This window comes from Canis aureus, chromosome 22, assembly GCF_053574225.1.
Source record: "Canis aureus isolate CA01 chromosome 22, VMU_Caureus_v.1.0, whole genome shotgun sequence".
Classification (NCBI taxonomy): Eukaryota; Metazoa; Chordata; class Mammalia; order Carnivora; family Canidae; genus Canis; species Canis aureus.
In genome coordinates, this window is record NC_135632.1 from 44,632,857 (window position 1) to 44,658,439 (window position 25,583).

The 25,583-nt window shown below is 38.7% G+C and overlaps 1 protein-coding gene across 4 annotated transcripts in view; it reads right to left on the reverse strand.

Annotated features, from left to right (window-relative positions):
* Positions 1-22,568: 22,568 nt before the first annotated feature.
* OXSR1 (oxidative stress responsive kinase 1) overlaps positions 22,569-25,583 on the reverse strand; it is a 95,160-nt gene continuing 92,145 nt past the window's right edge. For all 4 annotated transcript variants that reach the window (XM_077865808.1, XM_077865809.1, XM_077865807.1 and 1 more), the window contains one exon: positions 22,569-25,392. In XM_077865808.1, the coding sequence (XP_077721934.1) occupies positions 25,318-25,392 (75 nt within the window). In that variant the 3' untranslated portion in view covers positions 22,569-25,317. The remainder of the gene's footprint in view (positions 25,393-25,583) is intronic.

Sequence of the window (25,583 nt, forward strand, 5' to 3'; positions counted from 1 at the left end):
GTCTCTGGGATGTGGTAAGGCAGCATGAAGGCCAAGAGACCTATCAAGGGCATAAATGCCTTTCCTTCTCAGTACCAAAGACAATCCAAGAGCACCCAACAATTACCAAAGAGCCAAGAGTTGCATTTTGAGCCCTACTCTAATCAAGGAAGAAACCATTAACACATTCTCATGATAAGGAACACGAAAGTTGCTGAAAGGTAGCTTCAATCACAATAGATAATTCAGTGATAACAGAGAAACACAGGACAAAGTCTCCCTCCACCACAACCTCACCTGTGGAAGCTGGAGTCAAAGTTGGGATGGGACGCCTGGTGGCTGGTAGGTCAGGATTCTTACAGGACTGGAGAATTATAGGACCTCCGAGAGGAGGAATCTCCCAAAGATTAAAAAGCCCCCATCCTTTTTACCCTGGAAGAGGTCTACTGGAGGTAGACCAAGGGCTTGGAAAGCATCTAGTTCAGTCATGGGAGATGGGGAATGATAGGATTAAAGATGGCATTCGGGAAAAACACACATATATGTGTGCATGCACACACACACACACATATTTGCCTGTGTGTACATGGGGAAGCCTTCTCATCTTTGAATTTTGAACCATTTTAAGAGAGGCTGAGCAGTACAGGTGAAGGGAATGCAAGGAATCAAGGCTGTACAGAGCAGTTCTGGATATGGCATGGCTATATCTGGCCCCTGGTCATCACAGCTGCTGGCTCCTTATTAGTCAGCCAGGATGCAGAGCAGGTCAAGGGAGGGCAGACTGTGAAGGGCAGAGGCAAGGCACCATGACCCTGCAAAAGAAGAGCACCTCCCTCTCTGCCCCATCCCAAGTTCCCTACCAGTCTCATCACTGTCCCCAGCTCTATCTTTTCTTCCTTACCTAGTTTTCTTGCATGTGTTTGTCCTCAGCATCAACCTCAATTGAACTAGTAAGAAAACAGATGCTGCTAGTGCCACTGCCCAATATGGTGTTCCCCTATGGGGAAAGAACAGAGATGGAAACATAAGCCTGTCCTCAGTCCGAATCATCTTCTTACTCCAGTCAAGGAGAAGATTTTTGTTTCTTTGGCTCCAAGGTAGCCAAGGGAGCTGGAGCTAGCAGGCAGGAAGCTTGGGTTCTGCTACTGATTCACTGTGATCCTGAGTCTGTCCCTTGTTAAAAGAAAAAAAAAAAAGAAAATCAACTGAGTAGATTGAAAGATCTAATTGGCTTTACTCAATGATTCATGAATTGGGTAGTATCCCATCTAGCAAGTAGAAAGGAGCTCCAAGGAGCTGTACAAAGCAGAATTTTATAGGCAGAAAGGGCAGAAAACAGAAAATTTCTAGCAAAGAATGTATTGTTTCCAGTAAAGTTGCCTTCCTTTGGGGGAAGGTAGGAATCTATTAGGCAGATTACCTCACTAGTGCTGACCAGGTAATCCCAGATTGACTGGTTAAAGATCACATTCCTGGGAGAGACTGAAATTACAATGAAATCAGGTATTAAATCTCAGTTTGCTGACGTGGGACTTAGCACAAGTGACTCCATTTTGAGCCTATTATTTCTTTTCTTTCTTTCTTTTTTTTTTTTCTTTTTTAACAATTCCTCCTTTTAATCAGACTCTAAACTTAACCAAGAGATGTGATTAAAAATGTAAGGCATTAAATGCCACTCTCAGCTACCATGCTATAGTTCTCACAGCTTTAACTTATCTTCTTTGTGACAGTCACTGGTCATGATATTTTTTGCTGAATCTCTGTAGTGTTCACAGATCATAACTTCAGGTTCACATTTTTTTAGTTCATCTTTCTCTTTGGTCCTTTTTGACAGTCCAGTCTTAGGGAGATCATTTGTTTGGTGGTTAGTGGCTGCTAACATGCATTTACTTTTGAGAGAACACAGCATGCCAAGGAGACTACTATGATTATTGTAAGCACAATAATTCCCAATGTATGGAGTGCACTTCAGAGCCATGGTCCCCAAGACCCAAACCAATCAAAATCAAATAAGTAAAAAAAAGATCCTGTAGAAGGAGTCACCTTTTTAAGGCAAGTTGTTTGCTCAGTGATGTCGTATAACTGAGTTTTAACTTCCTCGGAAGTGCTAGTCTAGGTATAGCCTGTGGTGTTGGCCACAGCACAGTCACCTCATTGCTCAGCTAAAAGATAAAGGCTATCCTATTAGCAAGAACAACTTTGGCCATCAAGTCTAATGATCTTTGTTGGTAGCTATTGCTATGGAAGCAGATTCTATAATACTCTCCAGAGGTAAGGAGAGTTTCCTGATCATAGCCTCAGCTGAACCTATTCCTAACTAGGGGAAACAGGGACCTCCAAAGGAAGCATATCCTGAACAATGAAAGCCTCCAGGTAGGTCCTCACTAACTTGACAATGTAAATTCAGGGGAGTCAACCAGTGAGGTGTGTATTTGTGAACAGCTAGAGGCACTGCCTGGCTACACGCCAGCAATCTGGGCATCCCTAGGCCCATGGAGGATGATCACCACCACAGACAAAGATAAGTCCTGTTGGGCACAAACCACTCCTGCTAAGGCAGCACCACTTCTAGTATCATGGAGAGGTCAGAGCTTTTGATGACAAATCCAATAGTCTGCAAGGTTACCCCCCTTTCCAATGGCCAAGGAGATACAGATGATGGTGTTATTTTTCCAGGCCAATGCTAGAGTAAGAGAAAGAAAAGAAGAAAGTGTTTTGCGTTTAGTTAAACTAGGAAGTATTGATCTGGTGTCTTGGGTGGAAGCAGTCTACATTGATGTCAGCTACTTCTCTTCTTCATCGGTTTGATTTTGAGCACTTAGGTGGCCTGCAGTCCCTGGACCCTGAAAGAGCCCTTTATAATTGAGAGATGTGGACCATGAGGTTCAATCCCTGAAGTCTGGCTGCTGTCTGGGTGGTCAGGAGGACCTGTATCTATCCTCCCTCCCAAGGAGGTTCAAGTGCAGACTTTGCTCCCAGTAACTCCAAATCAGAAGGGTGGGAGAAACTGAAATGTTGGTTTGGAGAGCTGTAGCCAGATACCTGAGGAAATTAGAATTTAGTCTAGTTCACGTGTGTCTAACTAATCCTAAAGACAATTAACAGGACTAGAATCTAATATCTATATGGTGCACATATAATTTTTCTCTCTGCAATTACCTCCATTTTTTTTTTACTAAAGATAATTGCAGTAAAACTAATATGCATTAAACTCAGCCTGATTATTTATATAAGTGCAGTAAGAATAATGATTGGCCATATAAGCTCCTTTTACAAATTAATTAATTAATTGACTGACATCCAAGGACCCCTATAAGCTCCTTTTAAAGACTACTTTGCTTAAACTATTTATAAGGAATTTCTATCGAACTCTTAAAAGCTTCTGAGGCAGGGCACCTGGGTGGCTCAGTTGGTTAAGCATTTGCCTTTGACTCAGTTCATGATCCTTGGGTCCTGGGATGGAGCCCCACATCAGTGTCCTCACTCAGTGGGGAGTCTGCTTCTCCCTCTCCCTCTCTTGTGCCCCACTGTTTGCACCCCCGTGCTCTCTCTCCCTCAGATAAATAAATAAAATCTTAAAAAACAAAAAAACTTCTGAGGCCAGAAAGCCAAGTCAAGGGCTCATGATTAGATTTTAGCTGCAATACCTATAGTTTGGGTGAATTCCTCCTTTCTTGAGGTCCCCAAAATATTTTGAGAATTCCAGGCTTTTAAGATTGCCAGCAACCCTGTAAGTAGAGTACCCGGCTGATTTTTTCAAGGGGCTTCATTGGCTTCATAAAATCAACTTCATTTCCTTAAAGCTGTGGTCATTCCTGAGTCTATACATATCTCTCTCAAATATAACATTCCAGTCAAAGCTTTGGTAATATAGTCAATGTTTCAAATTATGTCCTGTTACAAGGAGACCAGATTCCTACTGAACTTATGCAAATAAAGAATTATATTAGTATGTTAAGAATACTCAAAAATTTCTGAATTCTGGAGGGATCAAAGAGGAAGAAAAAGTAAATGTTTCATCTTTGTTTACACAGGTGTTCTTTACCAAGTAAGTCTTAGGTCGCTTAAAAGAAAACGTTTCCTTAAATCTGGAAAAACAGAACACTAAGGACCAGCAATGTTTCAAACAAAGAGTCATAAAAAATTATAATCATCCTCCTCCATTCATTCAGACTCATGTAATTAATATCATTTTGCTTGAATCTAGTTTTTCCATTAGTTCTGAAAATTTTAACCCAGTTCTGTTTTATGATCTTAAAGTTATCAGCAACTTGTGCTTTACAACATCCTTTCCCTGAATCTCCTTGAAGATAAAGCACTTTTTCTCACTTTTTCTTCTTTTTCCTTTTTTTAGAGAGAGAGTGCATACATGCACATGGGAATATGGCAAGGGGAGAGAGAGAATCTCAAGCAGGCTTCAGGCTCAGTGTAGAACACAACACATGGTCTGATCTCATGACCCGAGATCATGACCTGAGCCAAAGGCAAGAGTCAATACTTAACCAGCTGAACCACCCAGGTGCCCCAAATGATGAAGCACTTTCACGAGAACACCTTGGCAAAAGCATTTGGGTGAAATGAAATAACTCTCTGTAAATGATAAAGACTTATAATGGCCATAAAGATCTGATGAGAGCTTATTATAATGGATCGACAAGGAAATTTGGTTATTTCTATGACATACATTTTAAGATAGTAACTATAATTACAACTGGTAACATTATACCAGGACATATCAGATTTCCAGGAATTTCACACAATTTCTGGAACACTTATATATAACTATACAAACACAACATAAAGAGGGCTTACTATTATTTCTTATTTGACAATACTTCTCCTGTAATTTAACATAAAATAAACCTAATTTGTTTAACAACTCTTTTTATAAGTAGAGAGAGAAAAATCCATCTTTTTCTTTCTTCCTCCTTTCCTCTGTCCCTCCTTCCCTCTATCTCTACCCCTCTCTATTTCTTTTTCTTTCTTGCAAGTAACTGCACCAATGAGTGGCTTGAACCCATGATTCTGAAATGAATAATCACATGCTCCACTGACTGAGCCAGCCAAGGGCTCCAAGAACAAACCTTTTAAGATGTTCCAGAGGCCCTCTGAAATACCCCACAGTAAGTTAGAGGTTAAAAAAGATTTTGCATTTGATTTTTGGGAAGTTTGTCAAAAATATCAAAAGGTAGGCTCCGTGGTTGAGCAGATGTCTGCTTTTGGCTCAGGGTGTGATCCCAGGGTCCTGGGATCTAGTCCCGCATCAGGCTCTGTCTCTCATGAATAAATAAATAAAATCTTAAAAAAAATAATAAAAGATTATAAAAACAGTTGGTCAAATAGGATCATAGTTCAGAGTGAAAGAATATTTAGTTATCTATTTAACCATAGTGATAATTAAAAACTTCACAGGCAAATACAGAAAGTTAAATAATTGTAAAACAAACTTTACCTCCTTTAATAAAGAAGTCTCAGTTTTCTCACATCTGAGAAGACTCAGTAATCAAAGATCTGATATGAAACACAAGAAATTATATTGACAAGACAAAATCTTTGTTTTCTAGGAAGATTACTTAAAAGTTAAAAAAAAAATTATAATCACTTAAAGAGCAAAGAGTGTAGGAAAACTTTGTCCTTCTAAATTTTTTTTTAAGATTTTATTTATTTCTTCATCCAAGACACAGAGGCAGAGAACAGGCAGAGAGAGAAGCAGTTTCCCTGTGGGGAGCCCAGTGAGGGACTTGATCCCAGCACCCTGGGATCATACCTTGAGCCAAAGGCAGATGCCCAACTACTGAGCCACCCAGGTGCCCCTGTCCTTTTTTTTTTTTTTCTTTCTTTTTTTTTTTTTTTTTTTAAGATTTTATTTCGGAGAGAGAGAGAGAATGAGCAGGGGGAGAAGCAGAGGGAGAGGGACAAGCAGACTCCCTGCTGATCCGGGAGCCTGAGGCAGGGCTCCATCCCAGGACTCTGGGATCATGACCTGAGCCAATGACAGACGCTCAACCAACTAAGCCACCTAGGCAGCCCAAAACTTTGTCCTTTTAACAGAGATGAAACCAATTCTAACTTTATACCAATGTACTTTTAGATCCATCCCAATATTAGCCAGTTGACCACACATAAAATTATTTTCCAAGATTTCTTTTCTATAAGCCTTCTGACATTTTTCATTCTTTTTTTTTTTTTTTTTTCTTCTTCACATTTTGTCCTGTTTTTTTCTTTCCCATTCTGGGTGAGGAGGGGAGCTTAAATTTCAGGACAAAATTATTTTCTTTTCCCTCAACAAAAATTCATTTCCATTTCTCATAATTTCTTTTAGCAAAAACATACATCCTGCTTTCCTTGGATGCAGAAATTGTATAGGCCACTTTCAGGCAGCAGGTCAGGGAGAAGGGCCCACAGTGATCCCAACCCTCCAGCTAAATGCAAACAGGCCCAATAGGTGACTTGCCTCAAAATAGCCATAAGCCCTAGCTGACCAATGGGCTACTTACACTCAGACACAGGTACCAAGAAAGGGATATTCCATACATTCCCACTTTCTCACCTTCCCCCTTAACTATAGGCCCCCACTACTACTGCCTCCAGGTAGACTCTGCTTTGCTCCTGTCCACTCCTCCTTTGTGAATCATTCAATAAACTACCTCCACTCTTCTGCCCCTGGTGAATTCTCTCACCATCTGCACCACCCAGCTTCCACAGGATCAGGTCGCCCCACAGAGATGTTTCCCTTATTATTTCTAGTAGTTTTAAACAATTGTGAATGGTCTGTTACTGGCAAATTTATAAATAGTTTTTATAATTTCTGGAAACACATGCTTTCTCATAGTTTATTTTTCAGTGTGACACAAAACATGTTTATCAATAGATCCAAATCTTTAATTCCTCTGTAAAAAGGAGCCAAAAGTGGATAAACCTATTTTCAGTAATGTTTTAGTATTTGATTTTATTTAGAGAGAATCTGGGTATTCAAAAATGAATTTGGCTTAACTCATTTAACTTGGCAAACCTTTATTAACTTATTTATTTATTTATTTATTTATTTATTTATTTAGATTTCATTCATTTATCTGAGAGAGAAACAGAGAGTACAAGCATGGGGAGCAGCAGAGAGAAAGGGAGAACCAGGCTCCCTCAGCAGGAAACCTGACTCAGGGCTTGATCCCTAGACCCTGAGATCATGACCTGAGCTGAAGGCAGGTACTTAATCAACTGACCTATCTGGGTGCCCCCAAATAGCAAAACTTTAAAGTTTTGAGAAACTAAAATATTTTGGAAACTATTTGCTGAAAAGTTCCCCTAACAATTATGTTTAGATTACCTACAAAAACTGGACAGTAGACAAAGTCAGTCATCATACTAAGTGATTTTTCTGGCTGACAAATTTTGTAAGAAATAAATGAACTTATTTGATTAGCAAATTCAGATAGAACAAAAGTATTATATTTAATGCTGATAACTGTAGAGATATGCCTGTTTTAATTAAACTAACAATCTTAAACCAGCTTTTATTTACTAAAGATTGATCCTAGATCACAGAACATGAAAAATATTTGGGTTAAGTTTTTATATTTCTAAGAGTTTTAGAAATCCTTATTTCATGTAAGTGCTTGATCTTCTTCAAGCCAATTAAATATGGCCTTTTGCAAATTAATTGTGGCAATGACATCTAGAGGTAGAAAATACCACATATCTACATAAACATATTAGACAGACACAGAGCTCTTAAAATATTCATCTTAAAAATTTAGCCATGAGTGTATGTGAACTAACTGGAATTAAAATAAAAACTTCAAAACGTTTTTTTAGCCATGAGATGGGTATAATAATGCAAAACTCACTAGCTTTTAAAAGAAGAGTTGGAATAATTAGCTGCTTAGATGGTCAAAGCTCTTTCTGTTAATATTTGTGGAAAAGACACTTAAGATTTGCTTTTGTCCTTGACAAAGTGATCTCATGGAAGCTGTGGACTGTATTGGGCAAGAGTGCTTCTATAGCAGTTTGTATTTTTAAAGCCTCTCCCCTTTTAAAGTTTTTCTTCTGTTAAGAATTTCCTCCCTTAAGTTTGCATTTCAAGAAGATGGCCTAGATAAGAAGGATTCCTGGAGAAGACTTGGTAGAAATTTTACATCTCAAAGGTGGAAAGAATGCAAATTCCTCCAAGGACTTTTGCTCTGGGAGGCCAGAATTTTACAATACCTAGATATTTTTGGAGATGAATAGGCGAGGTTAATTGTTAAAAAGGACAAGTGGACCTTGAATTATTTCTAGAGCTACATTTCTGGTCTTGCAAAGATTTGTAGGTAAGTATACTTGCTTCTAATTCCTCAAATAATTGGGTTGTTGTCTGAATTATATTGAAAGACTGACACAGCCACACACCTATGTTGGAATGTTCTTCTTTCTCTCTGGGTACATTTAGCTTAGAGAAGGCTTTAGAAAAATCCTACCAAGCCTAGAATATTAGCTACCAGTTTGGTCAAATTTTTAATCATAGAGTTATTAAATCTTTTCAAATATTTTAAGATTCAATTGAGATTTCTGGCAGTATTAAACAAGCCCATGGACCCAAGAGATGCACACAAAGAAGGAGATACAAAAGATATTATCTTCACAAGATCTAGAGCTACTCCCAAACATCAAAAACCAAAGGCCTGATTTAGAAAGGGACAACATGAAATTTTATTTTTGTCTACCAGGTACTACACACAGAGCTAGGCGGGAACTGACTTTGCTAAGAATTCTTTTAGCCAGCTTCTGCCATTTTTCCCAGGATCTCATCTGCAGGTTTAGAGAGTATAGCTCTGGTATCCAGCAGATTTGGCCAGTTTTTCTTTTCCCTTTTTTTTATTTTTTATTTTTTAGTATCTGATGGGCACCTGCTGCTATGTGCTAGCTGTGGGCAAGGTGCTTGACACTTCAAATACATATATGTACTTATTTATATATATGTTTATACTTATATATTTATTTATGTATTATTATTAATTAAAGCTAAGCCTTTGGGTCTCTCAGAACTGAACTGAACTTGGGAATTGTATGATATTTTAGTGTACCACATTAATTTTCTTGGGGTCAAAGGATGACCTAGTGTTAATGCAACCCATTCCATGACCAATCCTTCATAACATACGAGTCTTTGGGTTAGGTGGTAAGTGCTTTAGCAGCTTTTAAATGCTCAAACCATGCTCACCAATTTTTATAACATTTTGGCTTCTGAGATCCCCATTAGCAATACCCTTTATCGACAGAAAACAAGACAAACAAATGTGTGTACCTTACCACAGCAGCAGTAACTAAGAGATATTACTGTGGCCTGGACAAGAGAAGGCCCTGCGTCCACTACCACCAATTCCCAAAGTGGAACTAGGGACTGGGGAAAGGACTGAACCAGCACACCTCAAAGAATGGACACTATGGACTAATTCCAAACAAATGGGAAATGGCAGACTAAACTACCAGCAGTTCCCAATATGTTTGTTACCTGGGGACAGAACCAAAGGCTGGGGTTTCCATACAAATAGGGAACTGTGGTCTAAACCAGCAGCTCCAAATGTGGGAACGACTGGAAAATCAATTTAACCATAAATTGGTTAAAGAGCAGAGCTCAGAACTGAGAGGAACTTACCCACAGCCTTTGGAAATCATGAGAAAGACAGAGAACTCAAAGGGTTTGCGAGTACCATGTGTTTCTCATTGTCTTCAAAGCTGTCCCCTCCAGTCCCACCACTTCTACCAAATCTGTTAAAAAAATAAAAATTTGACTGAGTAAATTTGAAATTCATGTATTAGACAGCATCCCATCTAGCAAGTATAGGCATATTTCATTTTATTGTGCTTCATTGATCCTGTTCTTATTTTTATTGGTTTTTGTTTTTGTTTACAGACTGAAGGTCTGTAGCAACCCTGCATTGAGTACGTCTATCAGCACCATTTTTCCAACAGCATTTGTTCATGTCTTGTCTATATTTTTAAATTAAGATTATATATGTACTATTTATTTACTGTACTTTTTTAAAAAGACAATGCTAGTGCACAGTTAATAGACTACAACATAGTGTATACATAACTTTTATATGCACTGAGAAACCAACAAATCCATCTGACTCCCTGTATTGTGATACTCACTTTATTGCAGTGGTCTAGAACCAAACCTGCATATCTCCAAAGTACAACCGTAGAAAGGAGCTTCAGAGATCTGTACAAAATGGAAAGCTTTTATAGGCAGAAGGGGGCAGAAAAAGGAAATTTCCAGCAGAGTGGATTATTTCTGGCAAGATCACCTTCCTTTGGGAAAAGGTGGGGGTCTACCAGGCAGATTACCTCACAAGTGCTGATCATGTATTTCAGGATTGACTGGTTAAGGGTCACATTCCCAGGAGAGGCTGAAACTTCAACTATGTATTGCCTTGGTTTGCTGATGTAGACCTTAGCATACGTGACTCCATTTGGGCCTGTTTGTTTGTTAACACCCTACTCCTCCTCTGGGCCTCAATTTCTCCATCTATGTAAAGGGAAAGCTTGAACTAGATGGTTTTTAAGGATTCCTCCATTTCTTGATGTGTAATACTAAAATAGATGATAAAACTCCTGACAGATGAGTGAGATGTAACCAAAGACCTTCCATAGTAGGAATTATGATTCCCAAATCTTGATATTAAGGTGCTGGATGCCACTGGCTTCACTTTACATTCCTTGTAATCTCAAGTTTCTAGTTAACTTAATCCTCTTTGTAACTCCCACCCCTGATCCTAGCCACCATACCAAAGGGTCCTCATGAAGCTATAGGGCCCACAAACAGGTCTTTTCTTGGAGGAAACCTTCCCAGGATCATTATCACTCTAGTAACCTTTCTTTAACCTGTGGCCTCACTGATGTGGGACTGTAAGTTCAATACCCGCATGCACTGCTGGCCTCGGACCACCCAATGCAGTCTAGTCACCCCTACCACCTTATGAAAGACTGTAGGATAGGACTGGGGTTGCCTCTGGCCCTTCAGGGAGAACTTATAGGCTGTCTCCCTCCTCTTCTTCTCCTTATACCTGCTATCATTCAAGTGTACAACTAAGACTAAAGAGAGTGTAACAAGAGTTTTCAAGTCATCAGAGCAATTTAAGTGGAATGAACACACTCTCCTTATAGGAAGTGTTCAGGACAATCACTGGCAATCATCTGTCAATGGAGGAGAAGGTGGTGTTTGGGGATGGGGGGGTGGGGAGGGTGGGGCAGGAATAGGAAGTGGTCCTTGAAAATTCCCTATAGGAGTGTACTAGATGGTATCTCAAATCTCTCTCACATTTGAGAATTAATGATGCTAGTAAATAAAAACTGGAGGTAGGATTTCCAGTTTCTGGTCTTGTTCTAACAAGTAAAAAGCTGGACAAACTAAAAAAAATCAACAAATCAACAGCTCTTCTTATAGATCCATCAGGGAAGTAAGGTGATAGGGCAAACTGCTGTCCCTAAAATTGGAGAGACAGGTAAACCAGATAATTATAACTTACTGGAAAAGAAATTCATAAACAGAAACTTCTACAGGAACCAGTGTCAGAGTAGGAAAACCTGAATTGCAATTGACAAATTGCTGGAGGCTCAGAGTGGGTTAAGTCTTAGAATTAAAAACTCTAAAGGGCCTGGGTGGCTCAGCTGGTTAAGTGTGGGTAAGTGTCTGACTTTGGCTCAGGTCATGATCCCAGGGTCCTGGGTTTGAGCCCCATGTGAGGCTTCCTGCTCAGTGGGGAGTCTGGTTCTCTCTCTCCTTTTTCTCCTCCCTGTATTCATGCTCTCTCTCAAATTAATAATTTTTAAAACCCCAAAAAACAAAAACTTCACAGGGGAGAGTCCACACACTTTTGTAAGTTTACCTCCAGGAGCCCTTCCTGGTTCTCACAGTGAGTTATCCCAGAGAAGTCCTCTGTGCTTCCAGCAGTGGGAGGGGGAAAGTAACCATTCTGAAATGTGAGAGTATTCTGTACTTCTTAATAGGACCTGCCCTCAAGAGAAACTTTTTGACCAGAGCTTAAACTATTGGGGTTTTTATCAGACTCTCACTAGCCACAAATCTAGCACCCATTAGCCTTCCACATGGTGAAAGGGAAATACCCAGTTCCAGTCCTCTAGCCATCCTGTCCCATTTAAGGGAGGAGGGGAGACTGAGAAGAACTTCTGTAGTTCACAGCTGAGACACAGTCTCATTTTAAAACTGAGACCTAATCACAGGACCATAGAATGCTTCTTTTATCACCATAATTTATCACCACATCGCTAAAAGTCTATGTACTGGAATTCCTTTTACCCAGTACATCATGTTTGGGTCTCAAAAAAAGAAGTTACAATCCATACTGAAAGGCAAACACTCAGTTTGAATAGACCTACCTAGCTGGCATCAGAACCAGATTCAGATATGGCAGGGACACTAGAATGTTTACACTATAAACTTTTAAAAATATATAAACATGCTAAGGACTCTAATGGAAAAAGTAGACAACATACAATAGCAGACAGGTACTGTAAGGAAAAAAAATGAAAATTCTAACAACAACAACAACAGAAACATGAGTGATCAAAAACTGTGCAATGGAGGGACACCTGGGTGGCTCAGCAGCTGAGTGTCCGCCTTTGGCTCAGGTCATGATCCCGGGGTCCTGGAATTGAGTCCCGCATTGGGATCCCTGTGAGGACCCTGCTTTTCCCTCTATGTCTCTGCCTCACTGTGTCTCTCATGAATGAATGAATGAATAAATAAAGTTTTTAAAAAAACAAACAAAAAACTGTGCAATAGAAATAATTCCTCTAACTGGGCTCATCAGACTGGACAAAGCTGATGAAAGATCCTTGAGCTTGAGAATACGTCAAGTAGGAACTTCCAAAACTCAAAAACAAAAGGGAAAAAAAGACGGGGAGGTGGGGACAGAACAGGAATGTGAAGCAAGTACAAAGGTTGTAACATGGGCATAATGGGAAAACCAGTTAGAAGAAAGAAAAGAAGAAATAGTTGAAAGAATGACAGAATTTCTCCAAATTAGTGGTCAGACACCAAACTACAGTTTCAGAAAGATCAGAGAACACCAAGCAGGAGAAATGCCAGAACTACACCTGAGTATATTGTATTCAAATTGCAGAAAACCAAAGATAAAGAATAAATCTTGAAAGAAGACAGAGGGGAGGGGGAAAAAAAACCCACCTCATATAGGAGCAAATATAAGAATTACATCCACTTCTCAGAAACCATGCAACCAATAAGAGAGTAGAATGAAATATTTAAAGTTTTGAGAGAAAAGACCACTAATCTAAAATTCTATGTCTTATGAAATTATCCTTCAAAAGTGAAGGATAAAAAAACGGAGGAAATTTGTTGCCAAGAGAACTTCTTTATAAGAAATATTAAAAGAAGTTTTTCATATAGAGGGAAAATGAGTCAGAAACTTGGAACTACATAAAGAAGAGCATCAGAGAGGGAATAAGTGAAGGTAAAACAAAGGCTTCTATTTTTCCTTTTCTCAGCTAATCTGATAATAATTTGTTCAATAATAATGATTGAAACTATAAGATTATCAATGCAAGTATGTATATATGTGTAAAAATACACTCATTGCCCTTGGGATTGTTCACCTATATATGGTATGAACAACAATGATACAAATGATACAAAGAACAAAAGGGAGAAGTAGGATTATTTTGTTATTATGTGGTACTGATACTACATTGGATGTTTTTTGAAAATGGACTTTGATTAATTTTAAATATATATCAAAAACCCTAGGGCAACTACTTAAAAAAAAAAAAGTATAATTTATATACTCCTAAGAAGGGAGAGAAAATAAACCATATAAACTCGACTAAAGGGGCTCATGGGTAGCTCAGTCAGTTGGGTATCTGACTTTTGGTTTTAGTTCAGGTTATGACCTCAGGGTCCTGGAACTGGCCTTGACTCTGGCTCCATGCTCAGCAGAGAGTCTGCTTGAGGATTTTCTCTCTCTAAAATAAAATAAAATAAAATAAAATAAAATAAAATAAAATAAAAATCTTAAAAAATATAAAAAGATAAAATTCTCAATTAAAGCCACAAAACGCAGAAGGGAAGAAGACAAAAATAGGAATAAAGGACAAAGGCAAGAATAGAAAACACGTATGGTAGATATCAATCCAACCATCCAAGTAAAGACTTTAAATATTAATAGTGGTCTAATTTATCAAATAAAAAGAGATTGTCAGAGTGAAACAAAAAACAAGCCTCAATTATATGTTGTCTATAAGAAAATCACTTTAAATATAAAGACACATATAGATTAAAAGTAAATGAATGGAAAAAGATACATCATACTAACCCACAATAAAGGAATAGTTGTATTAATTTCAGAAAGCAGACTTCAGAGCAAGGAAAGTCATTAGGGATGAGGAAAGCATTACATAATAATAAAGGGGTCAATACTCCAAGGAGAAAATTTTTTAAAAATTGAAGTATAATTAACATATAGGGTTATATTAGTTTCAGGAGTACAATATACTGATTCAACAATTCTATACATTACTCAGTGCTCATTAAGGTGAATTTAATCCTCTTCATCTATTTTACTCCCATTTCCTCCATCCACCTCCCCTCTGGTAGCCACTAGTCTGTTCTCTGTATGTAACATATGTTTATTTATATATTTTTAAAGACTTACTCATTTGACAGAGAGCATGCATTACAAGCAGGAGGAACTGCAGGAGAGGGAGCAGCAGACTCCCTGCCCAGCAGGGAGCCCAACTCCAGGCTTGATCCATGACGCTGAAGGCAGATGCTAACTGACTGAGCTACCCAGGTGCCCCATATTCTCTGTATTTAAGAGTGGTCCTTTTTGTCGTTGTTCATCTGCTTTGTGTCTTAATTCCACATACGAATGAAATTGTATTTGTCTTTCTCTTATTTCACTCAGCATTATACTCTGTGGGTCCATCCATATTTCTGCAAATGGCAAGATCTCGTGCTTTTTAAAATTTTTTTAAAGATTTTATTTATTTGAGAGAGAGAGAGAGTGTGTGTAAGCAGGGGGAGGGGGAGAGGGTGAAGCCAACTCCCTGCTGAGCAGGGAGCTGGAAGCAGGGCTCATGACTTGAGCTTAAGGCACACATTTAACCTACTGAGCCACCCAGGCACCTCAAGACCTCATGCCTTTTTATAGCTAAGTAACAGTCCAAAGTGTATATATATATATATATATATATATATATATATATATATACACCACTTCTTCTTGTTCCTTTCATCTATATGGAAACTTGGGTTGCTTCCCTATCTTGGAAGTTATAATAAATGTTCTTTTTTAAAAAAAAATAAATGTTCTAATAAACATAGAGTGCATGTATCTTTTCAAAATAATGTTTTCATTTTCTTTGGATATATATCCAGTTAGCAGAGTTACTGTATCATTTGAGAATTCTATTTTTAATTATTTGAGGAACCTCAAAAAATTGGCTGCATCAGTTTGCATTCCCACGAACAGTGTGTGAAGATTCCTTTTTCTCCACCACCTCGACAACACTTGTTATTTGTCTCTTTGATTTTAGCCATTCTGACAGGTGTAAAGTAATAGCTCATTGTGGTTTTGATTTGCATTTCTCTAATGAGTGAGTTGAGTGTCTTACGTGTCTGTTGGCCATCTGTAGGTCTTCTTTGAAAAAGTATCTATTCAGGTTCACTGTCCATTTATTTTTTTAAAGATTTTATTTATTTTTTACATGAGAGACAGAGAGAGAGAGAGAGAGAGAGAAAGAGAGAGAGGCAGAGACATGGGCAAAGGGAGAAGCAGGTTCCCTGCAGGGAGCCCATGTGGGGCTTGATCCCAGGACCCCAGGATCATGACCTGAGCCAAAGGGCAGAAGCTCAACCACTGAGCCACCAGGTGACCACTGCCCATTCTTAAATAGGATTTCTTCAGTGTTAGTTGTATACATTGTATATTTTGGATATTAATCCCTTACCAAATATATCATTTGCAAATATCTTCTCCTGTTCAGTAGGTTGTCTTGTTTTGTTGATAGTTTCCCCCATGTAGAAAAGCCTTTTATTTAACTATAGTCCCAACAGCTTAATTTTGGTTTTGTTTCCCTTGCTTGAAGGAAGAGATTTAGAAAAATGTTTCCATGGCTGATGTCAAAGAAATTACTGCCTATGTTTTCCTTTGGGAGTTTTATGGTTTCAGGTCTCACATTTAGTTCTCTAATCCACTTTGAGTTTACTTTTCTGTTTGGTGTAAGAGGAGGTCTGGTTGGTTTTGCATTGAGCTGTCTGGTTTTCACAGCACCATTTGTTGGAAGATTGTCTTTTCTCCATTGTATATTCTTGCCTTGTCATAGATTAATTGCCCATTTAAGTGTGAGTTTCTATCTAGGCTCTCTATTCTGCTCCTTAGATCTGTGTCTCTATTTTTGTGCCAGAAGCATACTTTTGATTATTATAGCTTGGTAGTGTATTTTTAAATCTGGGATTATAGTACCTCCAGCTTTGTTCTTCTTTTTGGGGGTTCTTCTGTGGTTCCACATAAATCTTAGTATTATTCTAGTTCTGTGAAAAAATGTTGGTATTTTGATAGGGATTGCACTAAACCTGTAGGTTGCTTTGAGTAGTATGGACATTTTAACAATATTGGTCCTTCTCATTCTTGAGCATGGATTATCTATCCATTTGTTCATGCCATCTTTAATTTCTTTCAATAATGTTCTATAGTTTTCAGAGTACAGGTCTTTCATATCCTTGGTTAAATTTATTCCTCAGCATTTTATTATTTTTGGTGAAATTGTAAATGGGATTGTTTTCTTAATTTCTCTTTCAGCTACTTCATTATCAGTTAGGTTGTATGTTTCTAGGAATTTATTTCTTCTAGTTTGTCCAATTTGTTGACATATAATTTTTTATAACATTCTCTTACAATCCTTTTTATTTTTGTGGTGGTGTTGTTTCTTCTCTTTCATTTCTGATTTTATTTGAGTCCAAGAGGACAATTCCTAGTGTGTATTCATCAAAAACAGATGATCTAAATACATGAGACAAAAACTGATAGAACTGCAGGGAGAAATATATTAATCCACTATTATAGATAGAGACTTCAACATCCCTCTATCAGAAATGGACTGATCCAACAGGCAGGTATTGGTAAGGACATGGTTGAAAACACCACAAATCAACTAGATCCAACTGACATTTATAGACTAACTTCATCCAACAACAGTAGAGTACACATTCTTAAGCTCACATAGAACATTTACTAAGATAGACTACATTTTGGGCCATAACTCACATTTTAAAGTTAAAAACTTAAACTTTTTTTTTTTTTTTTAAGATTTTAATTATTTATTCATGAGAGACACAGAGGCAGAGACAGAGGCAGAGGGAGAAGCAGGTTCCCCATGGGGAGTGCAATGTGGGACTTGATCCCTTGATCCCTAGACCCCAGGATCATAACCTGAGCCAAAGGCAGAGGCTCAATCACTGAGCCACCCAGGTGTCCCAAAACTTAAACTTAAAAAAAAAAAAAAATCATACAATGTCTTCTTTCAAACCACAGTGGAATTAATCTAGAAATCAATAAGATAAAGACAGCTGAAATATCACAAAATACTTGGAGATTAAACAACATACTTCTCAAGAACACATGGACCCAATAAGTAATCTCAAAAGTAATTTTAAAATATTTTGAATGAAATGAAAATATAACATATTACAATCAATGAGACGCCACAAAAGCAGTATTTAGAGTGAAATTTCTGGCGCTGAAAAGAAGAAAAATCCAAAATCAGTAATTCTAAGCCTTAGGTAAGTAGAAAAAGAAGGACAAATTAAATCCAAAAAAAGTAGAAAATAAGTAAAAGAATTAGACAAATCAGTGAAATAGAAAACAGGAAAATAATAGAGAAAATCAATAAAAGCAAAAGCTGATTCTTTGAAAAGATCAATAAAATTGATAAGCCTCTAGTTAGGCTAAGAAAAAGAGAGAAAAGACAAAAATTACTAACATCAAAAATGAAAGAGTCATGATTACAGATCCAATGCACATTAAGATAATAACAAAGTAATACTATAAATAACTTTATGCTTACAGTTTTGATAACCTAGATGAAATGGACCAATTTCTTAAAGGACACAAGCTAAAGCTTACATAAGAAGAAATACACAATCTGAAAAGGCCTGTATCAATTAAAGAAATTGAATCAACAATAATACTCCAAAAAAGAAATCACAAGGCCCAAATCAACTCATTAATGAATTCTACCAAACATTTAAGAAATTATATCAATTCTCTACAATCCCTTCCAGAAGACAGAAACTGAGGGGATACTTCTTAACTCATTCTATGAAGCCAGCATTACCCTAAGAGCAAATTAAAGACACTACAAAAAAACTAGAGAGCAAGATTTCTTATGAACAAAGATGCAAAAAACCTCAACAAAATATTAGTAAGTGAAATCAAACAATGAAAAAAAAAAAGGATTTATATCCCATGACCAAATGGGATTTATCTCAGATATATGAACCTTGTTCAAAATGCAAAAATCAGTTAATACAATCCATCATATCTACATGCTAAAAAAGAAAAATCACATGCTGGAGAAAAAGCACCTGACAAAATTCAACACCCATTTGCTAACACTGTACTTAATGAGAAAATAGAAGCTTTTCCACTAAAATCAGGACCAAGACAAGAATATCCTCTCTTGCCACTGCTTTTCAACATCACATTAAATATCCCAACTAATACAATACAAGAAAAGGAAATGAGGAGCATCTGGGTGACTAGTTGGTTGAGTATCCAACTCTTGATTTCGGCTCAGAGCATAATCTCAACATCAGGAGATTGAGCCCTGCATTGGGTTCTGTGCTCGGTGTGGAGTCCAGTCCACTTGAGATATTCATTCTCTTCCCCTCCCCCTACTCATGTATACTCTTTAATTGATAAATAAATCCTAAAAAAAGAAAAAGGAAAGTATGTAGATTGGCAAGAAAGAAAGAAGTGGTCTTTGTTTGTAGATAACGTGATTATCCATCAGACAGACACTAGCAGCTACTAGAAAACCTAAAAGAACTGACAAAAATTAATTGACTTAATTCTAAGTGTTCTTCTCTTTCTCTGTTTCTCATGAATAAATTAAAAAAATTTTTTTAAAAAGATTTTATTTATTTATTCATGACAGACACAGAGAGAGAAAGAGGCAGAGACACAGGCAGAGGGAGAAGCAGGCTCCATGCAGGGAGCCTGATGTGGGACTTGATCTGGGGTCTCCAGGATCACACCCCGGGCTGAAGGTGGCGCTAAACCCCTGGGCCACCAGGGCTGCCCTAAAAACATCTTTAAAAAAATAGACTATAAAGTTGTAGTAATCAAGAGAGTATAAAGAATAAACATATCAACGGAACAGAATATAAAGCCTAAAAATAGACTCATAGATTCAAGTGATCCTTGACCAAAGAGCAAAGGCAATTAAGACAATGGCAGAAAAACAGTGCTAGAACAACTGGACACGCAGAGGCAAAAAGTAACTCTAGATACAGACTTTAAACTCTTCAAGAAAATTAACTCAAAATGGATCGAAGACTGCAGTCTAATATTCAAAACTATATAACTCTTAGAAGATAACATAAGCAAATATCTAGATAACCTTGGGTGTGGTAAAGATTTCTTAAGATATAACACCAAAGACATGATCCATGAAAGAAATAACAGATAAGCTGGACTATATTAGGATTAAAATATGCTCCGGGGAAAAAAGGAAGACTGGAAAAAATATTTGCAAAGACATAAAAGACACACCTTGAAGATAATGGGTTCAAAATCACTGTAATAAAAGCAAACATTGCAATAAAGCCAATCAAGGGCAGCCCCGGTGGCGCAGCGGTTTAGCGCCGCCTGCAGCCCAGGGTGTGAACCTGGAGACCCGGGATTGAGTCCCACATCAGGCTCCCTGCATGGTGCCTGCTTCTCCCTCTGCCTGTGTCTCTGCCTCTCTCTCTCTAGCTGTGTCTCTATGAATAAATAAAATCTTAAAAAAAAAAAAGCCAATCAAATGACTCTGGTTTCCCACTGCATATAAAAGTTATGTTTACACTATGCAGTAATCTACTAAGTGTACAACAGCATTATGTTTAAACAATATACAGACCTTAATTAAGAAATACTTTATTGACACAAAATGAGCAAATGCTGTTGAAAAAATAGCACCTGGAGGTGTGCTCAATGCAGGGTTGCCACACACCTTCAATTTGCAAAAGACTCAGTATCTGCAAAGCACAATAAAGTGAAGTGCAGTAGAATGAGGTATGCCTGTATCTAATAACGGACTTTTATACAAAATATACAAAGAACTCTTAAAACTCAACAATAAGAAAAGTCTTATTAAAAATGGGCAAAAATAAATAAAAAAAATTAAAATGGGCAAAAGACTTGAACAGACACCCTTAAGTATACAGAAGGCAAATAAGCATATAAAAAGATGTTAGAGGTCATCTCAGTAAGGAATTGCAACTTAAAACAAGGTATCACTAAGCACCTGTTAGAATTGCCAAAGTCTTAAACACTGACACCACCAAATGGTGGCAAGGATGTAGAGCAACAGAAACTCTCCGTTGTGGAATGCAAGATAATAACAGCCACTTTGGAAGACAGCTGGTGGTTTCTTATAAAACTATGCTTTTACCCTACAATCCGTAATTGGGATCCTTGGCATTTACCAAAAGGAGTTAAAAACTCATATCCACACAGAACTCCCACATAGATGCTTATAGCAGCTTTATTCATAACTGTCAAAACTTAAAAGCAACCCATAGGTAAATGGATTAATAAACTCATACATCAAACATAGAATATTCAGCACTAAAAAAGAAAAAAAAGAGCTATTAAACCACACATACACACACACACACAGAGGAGACCTTTAATTACATATTAGTAAGCAAAAGAAGCCATTCTGAAAAGGCTCCGTATTGTAGGAGTCTAACATGACATAGGAAGAGGTAAAACTATGGAGACACTGAAAAGATGAGTGGTTGCCAAGGACTAAAAGGGAGATGGACAGGTGGAATACAGGGGATTTTAGGGTAGTGAAGCTATTTTATATAATGATGGATACATGTCACTATACATGTCTAAATCTATAGAATGTTCCACAGTCAAAAGTGAACCTGTATGTCAACTATTGTCTTTGGGTGATAATGACGCGTCAATGTAGGTTCATTGATTGAAACCAGTGTACCACTCTTGAGCAGGTTGTTGACAGTAGGGGAAGCCGTGCCTGTGTGGGGTCAAAGGGCGTATGGGAACTTTGTATAATTTCTGTTCAATTTCACTGTGAAACTAACATTGCTCTAAAAAATGAAGTCTATTTTTTTTTTAAAGGGCAAAAGTGTGGCGTAGATGAGCTGATCCAAAGGAGAAATCCATGTACTGTGGCATGGAAAACTGCTAATATGAGGTACAGCTAAGGAATCAGGCCCCTTGACACCTGATCTTGTTAGAGAATGGACAACGGAAAGGCTCTTTTTACTCTTGTCCTGCCACCTCCCCCCACACATACCACAAACACTTTTAAGTAACTAGCACCTCCTCTGTCCCCACAATAGTCCACTTTTTTTTAAAAAAAGATTTTGTTTATTTATTTTAGAGAGAGGGACAGAGTACGTGAGTGGAGGGAGGGGCACAGGGAGAAAGAATCTCAAGTAGACTCCACTCTGTGTGGAGCCTGATGGGGTTCAACAAGGGGTCAATCTCAGGACCCTGACATCATGACCTGAACCGAAATCAAGAGTAAGAACGCTTAACCAACTGAGCTACCCAAGTGCCCCAGTCAGATTCCACTCTCACGACCTGCTTATCTTGAAATCAAATTCACTCAGATACAATGCTGTCAATGCCTGAGCTCTGAATTATAAGGATCCACGAGCAGTCCCCTCCCAGGAGGCCACCTTCAGGGAGATTACGTATCTGGGAGGTGCAGGAATACAAAGGAGCCAGAATCTCACTTGAAACCCCACCATTTCAGTATCAAAGACAAATAGGGACAAGGTCAGCCCTGCTCTGAATTTTCCAAAAGGGACCCCAACGGCTTGAGTCTGGCCTCTTTCCCCTATCCAACAGCATAAGCAGAATCAAACAAGAGGGCAGCCCCGGTGGCGCAGCGGTTTAGCGCCGCCTGTAGCCCAGGGTGTGGTCCTGGAGACCCAGGATCGAGTCCCACATCAGGCTTCCTGCATGGAGCCTGCTTGTGTCTCTGCTTCTCTCTTCGCTCTCTCTGAATGAATAAATAAATCAATCTTAAAAAAAAAAAAAAAAAAAGAATCAAACAGGAAAGATCAGTAGGAGTCTCATGCCCTACCCTGTGAAATTTCCCTGGCCATATCTTCTCTTTCCCTTTTGGGATTTCGGTTTCCCCATCTGTGCAATGGATTTAAGCTGTTCTAATAATTCGTAGATCAGTACACACAGTTTTTTAAAATTTAGGTGCACTTTGGTTTTTGTCCATTTGTGTGAAGAATTAAGTTAGTAGTGACTCCTTGACCCACTCCTCACTGTTCCCCACCAGCAAGCACTGAAGTAAAGAATCCTTACACCACCACAGACAATTTACTCTTTATTGATTAAAAATGAAGGAAACATGCAGCAAAATACAAAGTCAAAAAAAGGAAGGGGGAGGTAAAATATTTTACATCTTCCATAATCTACCAGACATCATAGGAGGAACCTCCATTTATTGATACACCATTATTCTATCCTCAGATTATTAAATAGTATCAGCTGGCTCTAGGATTTGGTTCAAAACTTAAGCAAAAACCCCAAACAAATCCATCAGTCACTTAGAATAAGACCATACATTTCACAAATGGCATTGGCACATGTTATCTTGTGCTAAATTAGTCTTTACCCCAAGGGACCTGGGGATCCTGGGGACCTAGAGACAGAGGTGCACCCTAAGCCACTGCTCCTGGAGAGAAGCAAGGTCGCTCACTAAGTCGTGTGCTGTCCAACCTGGGAAGTTTCTGTTCACGTATTTCCTCAGCATCACTGCTTAAGTCAGCACAGGGAGTCCACCATACATCACGCGGAAGAAGAAATAACACTGTGCTGGGGCTTGGTGTCTGGCTCCTAATTCCCAGCAGGGCAAAAGCTGAACTGAAAAGAAAAGAGAAAGCCCCAGCCCACTTCTATTGCCATGCCTGTTCCACTGCAGTTTAAGAGTAATGGCTGGCTGGAGAAAATGAACAGGGAAATGAGTTGCTGCTAACACCCAGCCTCGGCTCCAGACCACCTCCGAATAGAATGCTAGAACAGAATGATGCCATCACCCCTTGGATTTATCAATAAGTAGATGATGATAGCTTGCTTGAAACCAAAATACGGGCTCAAAAGTAAGCCACTAGTCCTGTGCCAAAGAGGATGCTATCTCTCTTTCACATCTTATTTCCACCTGCCTGCTCCCCATTCCTCCTACTCTGAAAGAAAGAAAGAAAGAAAGAAAGAAAGAAAGAAAGAAAGAAAGAAAGAAAGAAAGAAAGAAAGAAGAAAAAGAAAGAAGAAAAAGAAAGAAAGAAAGAAAGAAAGAAAGAAAGAAAGAAAGAAAGAAAGAAAGAAAGAAAGAATGAAAGAAAGAATGAAAGAGAGAGAGAAAGGTAAATATTTTTCCAGCAAGCTAATCAGTCTTCTTTTCCCTCTCTAGGTTTGGCAGGCTCCTGATTTTTACCAACCCTGCTGGGACCCTGGACTTTGATCTTAGATCCTTTCATCTGTTTTCCTTTCAATGGCCACCTCAAACCCATACCCCCTCCTCCTCCCCAACACCCACTCCTTACTCAGTATGCCTCTGCACCCAGGGAAGGGGAAGAAAGCTCAGGACTAAAACTACAAACTTAGAATGAAACAAGAGTTGTGGGGAAAGCTTCCGGAGATGCTCCAAGAGAAAACTAGACAAAGCAATCTTGTTATTCACAGACCAACAGCGCTGGAAAGGGCTTGAGCAATTCTATAAGAGGCAGCTCTCCCCTTTCCGTGAGGCCAAAGCTCATCTTTGTGTGTCGTTTTAAGGCCAGATTGAGTGTCCCTTTCTTATACAAAAACTGTTCGGGCTACTTGCAGTTAGAGGCTGACTGCAAAACAGTAGGAAAGAAAATCGGCCCCACCGATTACTCACATATTGCATTATGAGTGCTCTTTTTTAAACCCAAAGAATAATTTATATTATTTCTATAGAAAATCAAATGAACACTGTCTACTCATAAATCCTAAGTCACGGCACATGTGGTTTCACTTTCCATCCTGGGTCAGGTTCAGCGCACAGAAGTGTGGACCCTCTCCAAAGGGTCAGTGCAGGAGAGGGGCGGAAGGCAGGCCTCGCTGGCCTGGTGAGTCTCCTTTATTGCTGTAGAAAGCTCAGCCTTGCATTTCCTCATGACGTGGAGGCCAGGCAAATTTTCATGGGAGGATTAAGGAGCAGTTTTTCTTCAACTGAATTTTTAAGATCCGAGAATAAATTATTCCACAATGATATGAGTTGCAATTTTTCCTGTTCAAAACCACTGCTGGGGAAATTCACTTTTACACGCCATTACTTGGTGTTTTCACTAAAAACAGTCCAAAGTTCCACTCTGAAGGGTCTGATGGCTGAAGTTCGACTACAGTCAGATGTTTTGCACCAGCTGAAGTTAAGGCTAGCAACCCTTTCTGGAGGGAGTGATGAAGAGGGGTGCCTGAGAGCAGCTTCAGCAAAACGCTTAGAAACGAACAAAACAAGAACACAGTTTAGGCTGCCTCCTTCTGAGGCTGTGCTTTTTCCTAACAAAGGTTGCTAGAATTCACATCAGATTTAAAAAAAGAAAAAGAAAAAAAAATCACTAAATTAAATTCTCTGGGCTCCAGATAAACAATCAATTTTTAATTGCTACTTCAGTGGTAAAGAGATATCCCAATATGCCCACATCCTGTCAGGTGTGGGAGAACAGGCAAGATGAGGAAGCCCAATATAGCTGCTACTTTCCACCCAGCGCCACCATTGGAGTAAGGCAAGATGAGCTGACAGTTCTCCCTCCTGGGCTTGGAGGCACATTTCCCATCTCAGATGGAGGAAGATAGGGAACATGTGCAGTAAGTTTACTAACGGAACTCTTTGAAGGGATGCTGGCCACTGGTGATCCAACTTTTCTTTCTCTGTGGGAAAACGGGGGAATGATGGCAAGAACATAAAGAAAGACCTCTAAAGCTCCTAGCCGGGAGGTTTGTTGCTGGGTTCTTTGGCAGTAGTGGGTTTAGGCCAACAGAAGCAACAGAGATACGCATGTATGGAATCTCCTTAGGCCGCCTCTTCCAAGGCTGTGGTTTAGCTGATGCTGAGCTGGGCAAATCCTATTAGTTTACCATCATCAGGAATATCCGAGCCTTCAACACCAGATGCCTAAGAACAAAACAAAATGAGAAGCTGTGGTTATTTGTAAACAAAACTTCAGGTAACAATTAAAACTGATATAAGGACTGTGGGAAGGAAAACAGTGGGGTTTAGGTCCCTGGGATACATAGAGGACACAGATGAAAGTTGGGGGCTGAGTACAAAGCTGGAGTCAGACTGGCTAATACTCTCTCTTGAGA